This window comes from Elephantulus edwardii, unplaced genomic scaffold, assembly GCF_000299155.1.
Source record: "Elephantulus edwardii isolate Elephantulus edwardi_28Jun2011 unplaced genomic scaffold, EleEdw1.0 scaffold00075, whole genome shotgun sequence".
Lineage (NCBI taxonomy): Eukaryota > Metazoa > Chordata > Mammalia > Macroscelidea > Macroscelididae > Elephantulus > Elephantulus edwardii.
Genome location: NW_006399825.1, coordinates 9,763,407 through 9,777,487, shown reverse-complemented (window position 1 = coordinate 9,777,487; position 14,081 = coordinate 9,763,407). Strand labels below are relative to the sequence as shown.

General features: G+C 41.2%; 1 protein-coding gene across 1 annotated transcript; it reads right to left on the bottom strand.

Moving 5' to 3' along the window:
• Window positions 1-5,732: 5,732 nt before the first annotated feature.
• CTLA4 (cytotoxic T-lymphocyte-associated protein 4) lies at window positions 5,733-11,134 on the bottom strand. Its single transcript, XM_006889107.1, has 4 exons — window positions 11,029-11,134; window positions 7,679-8,026; window positions 7,110-7,219; window positions 5,733-5,837 (listed from the first exon to the last, which is right to left on the bottom strand). Exons 1-4 carry the CDS (start codon window positions 11,132-11,134, stop codon window positions 5,733-5,735), a joined length of 669 nt encoding a protein of 222 aa, XP_006889169.1.
• Between the last annotated feature and the right edge of the window lie 2,947 nt (window positions 11,135-14,081).

Sequence of the window (14,081 nt, the reverse complement as noted above, 5' to 3'; positions counted from 1 at the left end):
AGATACTACTAAAACTGCAGATTGAAACCAGTGACCCATATTCCCCTCTGCACCAATAGAGTGTGTCATCTCTCTGGTCTCAGTAGAGAGAATTGAACCAAGATGAAAAAGCTAAATGATAAAAATACATAAACCAAAACTAAGCTGCTAAGGAGCCTGAGAGAAAAAGGCACATAACTCTAACCAGGTGCAAACAAGTTAGGCAACAGGAAAAATTTCCAGAGAAAGCCATTTTCCCTTTTGCTTTGAATTCTTAAAAAATAATAACGTAAATTTATAAATTATCACATTGTCTTAAATGGCTTTGCTCCAATAAACAGTACACTTACATCAGTATTTTATAAATCTTGTTCCGGATGAATTATGTATCATTTCTAGATGTGGAAAAGGGATAAAAATGTAGCTAATTTGACATAGTAAATGGGGGAATGGGCATAGGTGTGTCGGAGACAGTGAGACTGACTCAGGAGAGAGCAGAGTTCAGTTATTGTACACAGGGTCACTATGAGTCGCAGGCAATTCAACGCCATATAACAACAACAGAAAAGAAAGTCTAAAAGAAAATGAAAATGAGAACTTACTCTCCCCTACTTCCACCAACAAAGATTGGAGTGGATTGAGATAGATGCTTTGAGCCAAGTGGTTTACATTTTTAAAGATCACTGAATAAAGAGGGTAATATGTAATTCAATGAATTATTAATGTTGTTGCTGTTATGTGCTATCGAGTCACCTGTGACTCATAGCGACCCTATGTACAACCGCCCTAATGCCTGCTCTATCCTGTGCCAATCTCACTATCTCTGACACACACACACTCATTACCCCAGTCACTGAATCAATGCACCTCATAGAGGGTCTTCCTCTCCTGCACTGTCTCTCCACCTCCCAAGTATGATATCCCTCTCCAAGGACTGGTCCCTCCTTGCAACATGTCCAAAGTATATCAGACGGAGCTTCAGAATCCTTGCCTCCAAGGAGCAGCCTGGTTTAACCCTCTCTAGGACAAACTTGTCTCTTCCCCTAGCAGTCCATGGCATATCCAATACTCTTCTCTAACACCACAGCCCAAAGGCATTAATTCTCCTTCTATCCTCCCTGGTCATTGTCCAGCTCTCTGATGCATAGCAAGCAAAGACCATGGCCTGTATCAGGCTCACCTTAGTCTCCAGAGTGACACCATTTCTCGTCAGTACTTTAGAGAGGTTCCTAACAGCAGACTTTCCCATCACAATATGTCTTTTAATTTCCTGGATACTGGTGCCAAGAGTGTTGACTGTGGAGGCAGGCAAACTGTAACGGTTAATGACCTTAATCACTTCTCCATCTATCATGTTTCTTCCAATTGGCCCAATGGGGACAATATTTGTTTTCTTAATGTTCAGATTCAATACATGTTGAGGACTAAATCCTTGACCTTCTGCAGCAAGCACTTCAGGTCCTCCTCAGTTTCAGCGAGCAGGGTTGTGTCATCTGCATAACACATATTGTTGATGAATCTACCACCAGTCCTGATGCCACACTTCACCTCATACAGCCCAGCCTCCCAGATAATCTGTTCTGCATACATGTTGAAAAGGTATGGAGATAGGTCACATCCCTGGCATACACCCTTCCCAATTTTGAACCATGCAGTGTTTCCTTGCTCTGTTCTGACAACTGCCTCTTGGTCCAAGTATAAGTTTTGCATTAGCACAATTAAGTGTTCTGGGATTCCCGTTCTTTTCAGAGACAGCCACAATTTTGTTGTGATCCACATAGCCAAACGCCTTTGCATAATTAATGAAACACAGATATTCCTCTGGTATTCTCTGCTTTCTGCTAAGATCCATCTGACATTTGCTGCAATGTCCGTAGACTAATAAGTAATAGTCTGGGAAATATTTCAAGTACCAGCTAGTAACAATATTGCTATTCAGTTGATTCCAATTCGTGGCGATCTAAAGTATGTCAAGATAGAACAAGTAGAATGTGTAGGGCAAAATAGACAGCTAGAATCCATATTCCAGAGTCTTAAAGATTGAGGCCAAGAGGTAGACTGTTTTCCACACAATCCTGTGGACCAGACTGGAAGGAGGTCAGGTTGAAGCCACTGCTGTGGAAACACAGCTATCGTCCCAGTCTCCTAGCGCCTCAACTTCATCTATTTGAGCATCTGTTATGGTCTGAAAACAGTGATAATCACTGTCTTGGAGAAATTCCTGTCAAGTGAGGGCGAAAAGACATGCACATTTGAGATAGTTAGAGATGAAACCAAGTATAGCTGTGAAGCAGAAGGGAATAAATCCATTTAGGCTGAAAGTCTCAGAGAATCTGGGGCAGCAGGCAGAATCTGAGATGCATCTCAAGAGATGTAAAAATAAGGAATCAAGATGTCTGGAAGTGAGAGCTAGGGAAATGGGAAAGAACAGAATCACGGAAACTCTTGAAGCAAGGGCGATGAACAGAGGATGCACTGAGGGCTGGTAGGAAGAAGGAGTGACCTGAACAGCTCCAAGCCTCTATTCTACGCCCCCTTGCCATGCATTCACTCTCCTGTCTGGAATGAGTGGACCCAAGGACGATGGCTACATATTAGACTTTATGGTAGGCCATGCTCCATTCTGATCAATGAAATCTTCAGCTTCTACAAGGCAGTAGTGATCACAGCCAAGGGGTCCATGAGACTGTGAGCCCTCTGAGTTGGAAACAATGCAACTCTCTCAGTACTGAAGGTTATAGATTTGCCTCATAAACGAATGAGGGAGTTAAAGAGGCTTCCATTTGATGCCCAGAGCCACCTCCACCCCATCTTTATACTCCACCATTGCTTTACCTCCATTCAGCAGAAAGCCAGATGCTCAACCTTTGTTGCTCATTTCTGCTGCCACATGGGGGGAAAAATTATCTGGTAAATGTTTTGAGTTAAATGCTTTCTATTTTAAGGATTACAGAGTGAAGAGGGCAATTCTTAACTCAATGAATTACTAATAGTAGAATTTCAAATAGTAGACCAGGAGGTTATTGCTAGTAACAGCATCAGTTGCTGGTCAGTTGATTCTACCTCATGGCAACCTAATGTATATCAAAATAGAACTGCACTTCACAAGGTTTTCTGTTTTCAGAAGTAGATCACCAGGCTTTTATTCCAAGGCATTTCTGTTTGGACTCTAACCTACAACCTTTCGGTTACCAATAAACTCACTGCCGTTAAGTCAAAGCTAACACTCACAGCGACCCTCCACCAGGTTCCCATGGCTGTAAATCTTTAAGGGAGGCAACTGCTGCCCATCTCTCTCCATTGCAGCTGCTGATGGATTTGAACCACCAACGTTTCGGTTAGCAGCACAACTTGCTATGCACTATGTCAGCAGTAGAGTTCATTAAACATTTACACCACCCAGGGATTCCTAGAGGAGACTAAGGGCATATGTCGAGCAATCTAGTATCAGACTGGCTGTCAAAGAAGGCGACCTGGAAGATCTTTAAGATCTTGGCATTTAGATCTGACGTAAATTATGAACTAGAGTCATCTTTCTAAAGACATTGGAGGAGAAAAAGAGGACTCATACCATCCATTGGGGCTCATTATGTGGTCTGTCTTCATGGCTTTCAAATTGAAACCAAAGCAGCAAGACGGCAGGCTTTCTCACATTAGGAGAAGGCATTCCAGGTAATAGCAATTGCTCTATTTTGAAAAAATCTTTTTTACTTTTATTTAACATATCTTTATAGAATGCTTTATATGTACTGTCTCATTTGTTTGTGGCCATTTGTTGTTGGGGAAAGGGGAGACGGGGGAGAGGAAGGGAGGGAGGGAGGAAAGGGGGGAGAAAGAGAAAGAGAGACAGAGATTGACTGTTAGTTCATGGGTGATTCCTAAGTAGAACTTTTTAAACTTTAAGGCCTAAGAGATACTGGGGGGGGGGGGGGGTGCTTGTTACAAACTCTTGGCCCCATCACCCAAAAACTGTATGTCGGTGCATCTAAGACTGAGCACCTACAATCAGCATTTTAAATAAGTGATCCAGTTGGTTCAGCTACAGGTGGTCCCTCATAGCATGAGGAGACAATAACAGGATGTGGAGGTCAAAATAAGAAACCTTAAGGGGAAACCAAGCAGGCTGAGGGTTCATATTGGTTAACCAACAATCTCAGAGGGTTCAGTGGGCCAAGCCCAAGTTGGCGAGCAAGCAATAACACAGAGCTACAGGTGAGAGAAAGCTTTGTTGGCCTTAGAAGCAGAACAAAATGGCTGAAAAAGGCTGGGCTGACAACACTGGAGTTGCCATGACAACTATAAACCAGTGTAGTCAAGCTGTGAAAGCTGTGAGTAAGAAAATGGAGATGGAAGGTGCTGAAAAGCGTGCTGTGTGTTTGTAAAGGACAGTTCTGACTGTTCTAACCCCCTCTAAATGCCAATACTGGTGAAGGAATCAAAAGGGGGGGGAACCCAAAATAGGATAGATTTCCCTCAAAAACAGCTTACAGGTAAAGGCTTAGTACACCGGTGACTTGGGAAGCAGTCTTTACCCTTTTGTGGATTCTCCGCCTCCTTTGAATTCTAAAACTGGATTCCCAGTATTTCTGGCATTGGAGACTTCAGCTGAAGGAATGAATGTGAATACAATAGAAAACAAAACACAAGAGAGATAAAGACAACATCACAAACACCAAAGATTTTTATTTAATTAAAAATATTATACATGTTGTTGCATTTTCATGGAAAATAATGAGTTAAAAAACACCAACAGTGTTAGTTTTCAGAAACATGTCTACACCTCATGCTGCCACCCACTGCTTGCTTTCATTGGTGGTGTTACTGGTCAGAAAATGGGGCCCCTGAAACTTCCTTTGAAGTGCAAACCTACAAAACTCCTGGAGGGAGCCATTTCCTCTTCGCTGTCAGGTTAACTCAGATACCACCAGCTTCGCTTCCATGCTGTCCGCTAAAAGGAGCTGGCATAAAAGCCCAAAGCACCTTCATGTCCACATAAATTCAGTCCGACAGATCTGCAAGAATCTGGAGCCTTGCCATGACTTCCCCCAGTTTCCAGGCCACTGCAGATGACGGTGGTATATGATGAACATCGTTTCCGAGTCACTTGGCGGTGACTTTGTTCTGCCTGCATATTAGTGTCCTAAGCCCCTCCACAAAACTTTCTCTGGATCCACGATGAGAAGACACTGCCATATAGTGTTTATATTCAAACCATCAGCAAATACACAAAGGTACCTGAGGCCCCATGTACAATACTATCAACTAAGAGGATGCATACTGGTACAATACAACCTTTGGCATTACTGGCTAACATATAGCCATGTATTTTCAAAGTCTTCACATCATTATATATTAGTTGGAAATAATAATACAGAAGATAAATGGAACTGAAAATTAATTTCCGTTATAAACTTCCCATATGTAAATGCAAGGTGGATGCCTTTCCTTTTCTTCACACTACATCATTACCTAACTTAATCTTTGATCCTCACATTGTTAATGCTGTATCTTCATGTTGCTCCCAAGTGATGCTTTTACTAAAATTGTATCTGATGTGAAAGAAACATGCCAGTTCTATTTTCCTTAAATTGTAGTACACTTAATTTGGGGTGTGCATCCAGCTTTATATTAAAGAGAGGGAAAAAACTCCTCCCAAAACACATACACAAACAAAAATAGCTGGATATCAAAAAGTTAGAATTGTTTCAGCTCTTAGAAATTGGAAAATAGTTTTTCTTCTTCATAATGATCTCTCAATTGATGGGAATAAAATAAGGCTGAAATTGCTTTTCACATTCTGGCTCTGTTGGGGGCATTTTCACATAGACCCCTGTAGTAAGAAGGCTTCTTTTCTTTAGCTGCCAAACACAAGAAAAAAAATTATTTAAGAACACAGAAATCACATCTAACTATAATAGGAGCTCAACAAATAGTGCATCCCTGCCTCTTCAAAAATGAATGTTCACAACATACAGAATTATAAGCCCCGGGATATTTCCTTGATTTCACTGTTAAAATTCATTTTAGGAAAATAACTGTGCCATTGATGTAAAATAGCAATTGCTTTCCATTACTGGAATTGAAGAGAAAGAGGCTTAGAGAGTCTTGAGAAATAGCACAAAACACTGATAATAATTGACTGGAGTTTGTGATGGAACAAGCATGAGTAGGTGATAAACGTTAGTTGAAAGCTGTATTTCTCAACTCCATTCGCCCTATGCCTTTTATTATTACTTCTCTACTGCATTAGTCCCACTTTTTATCATCTCAGTAAATTGAGGTCTAGTCTACTAGTCTGTGTGACCATTAATGGCAAATGAGGCAGAAAGAAAGAACCTAGAGCAAGTGAATGTTGCCATCAAGCTGAAGAGATGGTCTTGGAACAGAGGATGCTTGCGTGTGAGACACAGGGAAAGAGAAAGAGTTTGAAAAAAAGAGAGAGAGGGAGAGAGTCTTTGTGATAACAAAGTCAGACTTAGGCAGAGGTGGTCAAGAGGGATCTTCAGAGAGAAAAGTTTGTCAGAATCCTGATTCCACACCTCTCCCCGTTCCACACCCACCAAATGTTGTCAAGTTACATGAATAAGGCTGGACGTTCAGGTCAAATAATTCAGCTAAGCAGACTGGGTAAGAGAGGACCTGGTGAAGTGTTATTTCTATGGCAGATGACAGCTTGGACAAGGGAGGCACAAGTAGGGTGGTACCAAGTGATATCTCCCAATTAAAATAAAGGTACATTCAGAGAAAATACAAAACCCACCCAGGTGATCATCTTTATTAGCACTTTCCCAGCCTAAGTTGTGTTTCAGGGTTACAAACTGAGGTACACTTGTCAGGAAGATGAAGAGCAAATCAACTCCCCCACGTTACTCAAACAGTGACTCAAACGGAAACCCTGTTCAGAAGCACACAAACACTCAATGTCAAATACACTCATCTAAAGCTTCAATGCCAATGCCAAGGATTCAAGTGTATTCTCGTGTGTTCTCTGCCACTGGCCTTCCTCTTGAGCACGTATTTAATGCTCCATCTCAAGAAAATTAAGCTCAGCACCATCATTTTGGTCAACTGATAAATCACGAAAAGTATTCCCACTGCATGTGGTAGGCTGACACCAGCTCTGTACTCACCATTTTGCTCAAAGACACAGCTGTGATGAGGAAGCTATAAAAAAACAGCCCTGAACTGATGGCTGCAAGGATCCAGAGGAGGAATTCAGAATCAGGACATGGTTCTGGGTCTGCAACAGAAAGCAAAGCAGAGCGTCCAGAAGACAGGCTATGTATGTGAAAGTCTTCCTTCCCCACTGATGAAAAAAAGAAACTAGAACTCCTACACCTTGATATTTAACTAGTATGGCCAGCCCATAGGTAAACTGGTTAGCTGGGATCACTTCCAAGGAAGTCATATCAAAGGCACAAAACTAAACTCCATGATGTTTATCACTCTGGAGTGATTCCTCAATTTACCAGTAGGAAAAATATTTTCTTCAACCCATTTTATTTTATGGTAAGAAGACTATTTGGCTCATTCACATCAACTGAGATTACTATGTAGAATGACCGCACTCCCTTAAAGAGAACCAAGAGAGTTTCCATAGTCAAAACATGAACCACCCCTAATTAAGGAGAAAAGCTTTACTCAGGCAAAGAAGGAAGCAGTGTGAAAGGTGTCAGCTTAGTAAAACGGCTTTGCTCACCAAGGACAAAAATATGTGTTCCATTTCCCATGCTCACATAGTAGGGTGGTGGGTACATGAGCTCCATCTTACAGATGTAGAGCCCTGTGTCTGTGGCTGTGAGCCCTTGGATGGTGAGGTTCACTCTGTTGCCACGAGACGTGCCAGTGCAAGTGGGATTATCTAGGAAGGTCAATTCATTCTCAACTTCGAACGTGGAGGCACAGACTTCAATCAGCTGGCTGTTGGTCTGTCGCAGCACCGTCACCCTAACTTCTTCAGCTTTGTGTGAAAACTCGTACTCACACACAAAGCTAGCGACACCTTGACTGCTGGCCAGCAGGACTGCAGGCTGGGACACGTGAAGTGCTAGCACAGAAAAGACAAAGGAGACTCCATGAACTCACGCAATTCCTCACCAGTCCCTGGCAAAAATCATAAGCCAAGGAAGGTTTGTCTTTGATAGAGACCCTTCATCTCACCTTCCAGTGTCCTTCTCTCCAGTTCAACAAAACCCATCACCCTCTTTTCTCACTCCCTGCTGCCATCCATCCCAGCTTCCTCGCCACCTTTTCTTCTCAGGGCTTTTTACTGTCTTCCAGAGACTCTAGTCCATAGGGAGTTGTGCCACTCACACAAAGATAACATGGCAGGCTGAATCCATCAGAAACGCCACAGGACGAAGATGGACAATCTCCTCTTGTGCCATTACAGCTACAGAAAACTCTCAGGAGAGTTGCCTGCATGGGTTCTTACTCAATTGACAATGAGTTTTGGGTTTATTGAGAAATAGTAACTGTATTGGGAGATAGTATTGGAAAGGAAGATGGTTGTGGCAGGAACAACAGTGTTATGAACAGAAGACTTGGCACTGCTGTGAAAAATCACAGGGGCAAGGTCACACTTCTGTGACTTTCATTTTTCTCCCATATAGTAAATGAGGAATAAGATCAAAGAGGCTTCCCTCTGGCATTATAACATAATAGAACATTTTCAAGGTTAGTTTTGGATGTTCGAGTATGAAATCTTGCCTTAACCCTTAATGTGCACTTCTTGAATCTCTGTTTCTTTCTTGGTCCTGAACCTCTCTCAGGGAGCTCTGGTGCTTTAGTCTGTAGGGAGTTGTGTTGCTAATCAAAAGGCTGCATGTATCTGGTGTTTTCAATCCACCAGAAGATCCACTGCAGAGATAGGCAGTGTCCTCACAGGATGCACAGCCTTGGAAACCCAACTGAGGGCTGCTATGAGTAGGAACCGATTCAACAACAATGTGTTTGGGTTTTGAGTTCTACCCCTATCACCTAGGAATAAGCAGCTGAGTGGAGGCTCACTGCCTGACTACTCTTCTCTGGAATTATTAACACAGAATGAGGATGCTGCTAGGTAAAGGAAGCCACAGAGTGGAGGGCACCAGGTCGTTTCCTCCCCGCGTCGAGGCAACCCTACTGTTAACTTCTATGGGCTTCCCCTGCCACCACCATTACCTCTTCCGCCTGCTCTTTATGTTCCTTTGTTCTTTTTCTTCTGGCTTCTACAGTATAAGGAAGTCAGCTTTACTCCATGTAAAGAGACTGAAATAATCTAAAAAACGGCCGCTTTATATAACATCGTCCCCAGACTGGCTGCCTTATCGTGAAACCAGCTCTTACTTAATCAAGTGACAGTTATAATTGCCAAACTTAGACTAAATGACACTACGCATCTATATATCATCCTGTATTAAAGACATACTTATTCTCACCCAAGTATTGAGAGCCTCCATCCTCCGAAGAGAGAGCAATATAGCAGCAGTCCCTGCATAATCGATTCAGCAGCTTGGTTTGGTGAGACAAGCATCTTCTTCCCTAGCTTTCCTCTCTTCCTGTCAATATCTTTTCAAGTCTGATTCCAACGCCACTTTCTCCTTGAAGCTTGATTGCTTTACGTGGAACCACCTTCACTGCCACCTAAGTATCCTTTGCACTCTTAGAACTGCATTGCTTTATTTAATGAAAGTATTCCCTATATTGCAGGTTTTTGTGTATATGTTAATAGCAGCTACCCTATCCTCTACTTCTTGCAGCAGTAGCCACATCCTGTCCAATTGGACACTCGACCATTTTTATTGCATTAACTCTGGACTGCGGTAAGATCAAACGTCTTGCCCTACTCTCAGGCAAGCTCCCAATTAGCATCACTAAATTCAATCACACCCGATTCCTTAGTACTCCTATGGAAAGATCTTAACTATACATTGAAATCAATTTCCTAAGAAGGAAATTGAATTTCTTCTAAAAGTATTTCTCCTTTAGTATGTTCAAACACGTAAAATCAGAAAATGTGTGTGAATCTTTATCCAGTAGATTTTGAAGTATCTAATGTCTTTTGACCACCTACTTCACAAATTCACATAGTTTCCCAACTAAAAAGATTCAGAGAGAATGATAAGATTGAGAACCATTGGGAATGCTCATCATTTTTGACCACATAATGAATCTGGTGCTCATTTCTAAAGAGCTTTATTTCATCTGAAAACAGAAATCTGTAACTAATGACCACTTGTAAATCAAGCAGAAACTAAATACCTTATCCTGAATAGACTGATGGTTCACTTTCTCTCTCCTTCCTTCCTCTCCACATTCCCGCCCCCTTTTATATACTTTGTTTTTTGTTGTTGTTATTGTTCTTTAAATTTCAAATTGCTTTTCTGAGTGTGTATTTGAGTTGCCCTCTCATAAACGTTTTTTTAAATAAATGTTTCTTTTCTACTGGTTTACTTAAAAAGTTTGTATACATTGGTTTTTCCCACCAGACCTTTCCCATTTCCTTTACCCTACCCTCCTTCTTCATTTATAGAGTAATTCTTTAACTTATTTGTAGGATCATAATGCTTGGTATTGAGAAAAAAGTAAGTTCATCTCATTAATTTATTTACATTTTAAATAAGTTGGATGGTAAATTTATAAAATTAAATTAGAGGATGTTGTGTCTTGACTTAAGTGGTAAATAAACCAGTTCCATTATTTTATTAAGTTGGTTTTAAAAAGCAGTAGCTATCAAGACTGAATATCTTTTCCCTTGAAAATCCCTTCACTTTAATATATATTCCATCTTACAGAAGATGGAAAGAAAATACCATAAGATCATACCAATTTTCTCCCAAACCAACTCACATATACTCAGAATACTTACTGTTTATCTGGCACTGTGCTGTGCTCATATAGTGTCTCCTTGTTTGAATCCTGTTTCCAGAGCCATTCAATCTGGGAGATTAGAGTTTTATCTTTCATTTATGGCTTTGCTAAAAATCACAGCCCCTAACTGCTGAAAGAAATGAAACCCAAATGGGAGAAACACCTCCTCCACCTTCGTGTTCCAACAGCCTCACTCACCTGTGGAGCAGATGGGAATGAAGAGTAGAGAAAGCAGTGCATTGCAGGGCCAGGTCCTGGGCCAGTGCAGCTGAACCCCACACTTGAGGAATCCAGTCCGAGCCATTGCTTTATGGGAGCTGGCTCCGGGCTTCAGGAAGCACAGTGAAACCTTTCAGGATCCCGAAGCTTTGAATGTGTTTGAACCCACACAGAATCAAGGACTTTATATAGTCGGCTTTGATCCAGGTATGCACTACACATGTGCGCGCACAGAAGGCACCTGAATAGAAAGCCTTTTTTGTTTTGGTTTTACGAGAAAGGAAGCCGTGGGTTTAGCAGTTACGTCGAACAGATAACCTCAAACACTCAAAGTAAAACTGAACAAAACAAGCCGATCCATGGATGGAAAAATGCACTCAACTTGAAACTGAAGCTTGGTGTTCACTTTGAAGATCTGGAGAACTAAATGGAGACCTGGAGAATTTCCTGGAGAGCAGGTCTCCCCCCAGATCCCAATTTTATCCAGTCACGTAGGCATCGCTCACCAACCTCTTTACACACTGCCCTTCTCCAAACAGTGTACCCTTTGGTTCTCGGAGTCCTAGACTTAACGGCAGAACTAATCTCTGGGTATCATTAATGAAACGACATTCTACTTGTATGTGACCATGTAAAGATACTTCCAGCATGCTTTGCAAGTAAGAGCTCATTCCTCCTTGGTCCCTCTACCATTTTATTGAGAGAAGATACCCAAAGCACAAGAAATAAACAGTTCTGCCCTGGTTTTGTAGATCAGGAAAGAAAACAAATGTTCTTCTAAACCTTACCTCAACAAGGTGAAGGCAGAGCTGGGAAGGGCCCCAAATCAGTCCATCCCAAAATTTTTCCACAGGTAAAAAAACTTCCATAAGAAGACAGATTTTTCCAATGGGATTTTCAAGTGTATCCCAAAGCTAAGGTCATATGACTGACATTCTTAGACTTATGAAAATTGTGGACAGAATAGAACAAAAGTCCCACAAGCTCAAACGCCAACAAGCAACAACAACCCAACGGGCAGTGGTTAAGGGCCACTTTTGACACAAGACACTGGAGATACAAAAATGAACAAGGTATGTCATTTTCCTCCAGAGGCTCTCACAGCAGCAGGAGAGGCAGAGAGCTAAGCCTGTGATCACCATAAAACTAAAACCCAAACCCATTACCATCAAGTCTATTCCAACTCCTAGAAACATTATAGGACAGAATAGAGCTGCTCACAGGATTTTTTAAGCTGCTAATATTTACAGAGGGGGAAAAAATCACTAGTTCATTTTTTTTTCCTGTGGAGTGCCTGATGTGTTCAAATCAGCGATCTTTTGGTAAGCATGATATTGACATAGAGTAGAATAAATGCCACAACTGGAGTACATAAAAGCCGCAGGAAGGCAGGAGCTATTGGCTCTAGCCATGGGAGACAGAGAGAGCTTCTCAGACATAAAATTTTAACTGATTACTAAAGACTAGGGCAGTGAATGTTCAGACCCAAAGAACAGCATGCAAACTGAAATGCTCATGGTTTGGGGGAAATTGTCAGAGTAAGTGGAAGCTAGTGTTGTGTGTATGTGTGTATTTGTGTTCAATGAAACATTTTTAGAGACTAGACTGGCATGCCTGATTCACATTTTAGAGATCTTCTCCCTTGTGTGGAAGGTGAGAGAGATAATGAGTTGCCGGCTAATGAAGTATAACTAGAGAGACCAATAGGAACTCTAGGGAACCAGTGTCAGCACAAATTTCTGCACAAGAACAGATAGTCAATACATTTTTTGCTGTCATATAGTTTTTGTCATCACTACTCAATCTGCCATTGCAGAGTGAAAGTACCTGTGCTGTTGTGTAGTTGTCGTTGTTGTGGTTGAATCAGAACCAACTCATAGCTGACCTTCCAGTGGATCTTCAGAAGCTGTAAACTGTACAAAAGGAGAGTGTCTCCAGCACCCCCCTCATAGAGCAGCGGGTAGATTTAAACCTTCAGATTGACAATGTGGCTTCTGACCACTAGGCCACCAGATTTGTCCTCAATTAATGGCAATCTCACCTCCATGTAACAAAATGCTACCAGGTCCTCTGCTGGTTTTCACCATCGGTTGCAGACTGTCCCACTGTGGCTCCACAGATTTTTCACTGACTGACTTTCAAAAGGAGATCACCAGGATTTCTTTCTAGTTTGTCTTAGTCTAGAAGCTGTGCTGAAACCTTGTCAGCATCACTGTAATACACCATCGACTGAAAGCAACAGTCACAAATACATAAACTAAGGCTTGTGACTATTTATTTACAAAGCCAGACTACAGACTAGATTTGGCTTGTAGGTTGTAGTTTGCCAACTTCTGGCCCATACTAAAGCAATGACACTAATAGGCTAATCTATGCAGGATAGAGCAGGGTTCAGATCTTTTGTTCATAGGGACTCTCTGAGTTGTACTCGTCTCAACGGCACTGAACAGCACCACCAATACCACTGGCAATGAATGGATAAAGTTTGTGATGGCATCAAGTTTTATGACTTGGCAAGTACTCTGATTGTTCAAATGCTCCCCAAAATTGTAAAAATATTTATGAAGTTCTATTTTATTCAGGTCTCCTAAAAATCCTACAAGCCTGTTCTTTTCCTTATTTTATAAAAGAAGCTTAAGTACAGAAATTACTTCTTTAAAGTAAGCAATGAAACCAGGATTTGAAGCAAACGCTGTGAAGTGAAAGAGCTGGATTTCAATTCTAGCATGAAGATTTACTGACTGTTGATTGAAATTTGAAAGCCCTCTGTCTTCAGGATAGTGGTGTCTATTTCTCAAAGTTATTTCAGGGATTAAATGACATAATGTATGTATCATATTTAAAAGTCACTCAATAAATTAGAGCTGTCTTAGAATAGTCATTGAGAAGATTGGTAATATTACTGTCAAAAATTATTTAAACAATCTAATGATTACAAAAACACCCATCTGTATATATTCTACTAAACAAACTGGTGTTAAAATCATGGAAGATTTTTTTTATCCTGAAAAACTATTCTAGATTAAAAGAAA

Excerpts from the sequence above, each read along its gene's own strand:
- CTLA4 (XM_006889107.1), bottom strand. The coding sequence starts at position 11,134 with ATGGCTCGGACTGGATTCCTCAAGTGTGGGGTTCAGCTGCACTGGCCC. Across the intron at positions 7,220-7,678 it reads AACACATATTTTTGTCCTTG|ACCCAGAACCATGTCCTGAT; the intron begins GTGAGCAAAGCC and ends TTTCTGTTGCAG. Across the intron at positions 5,838-7,109 it reads CTGTGTCTTTGAGCAAAATG|CTAAAGAAAAGAAGCCTTCT; the intron begins GTGAGTACAGAG and ends TGTGTTTGGCAG.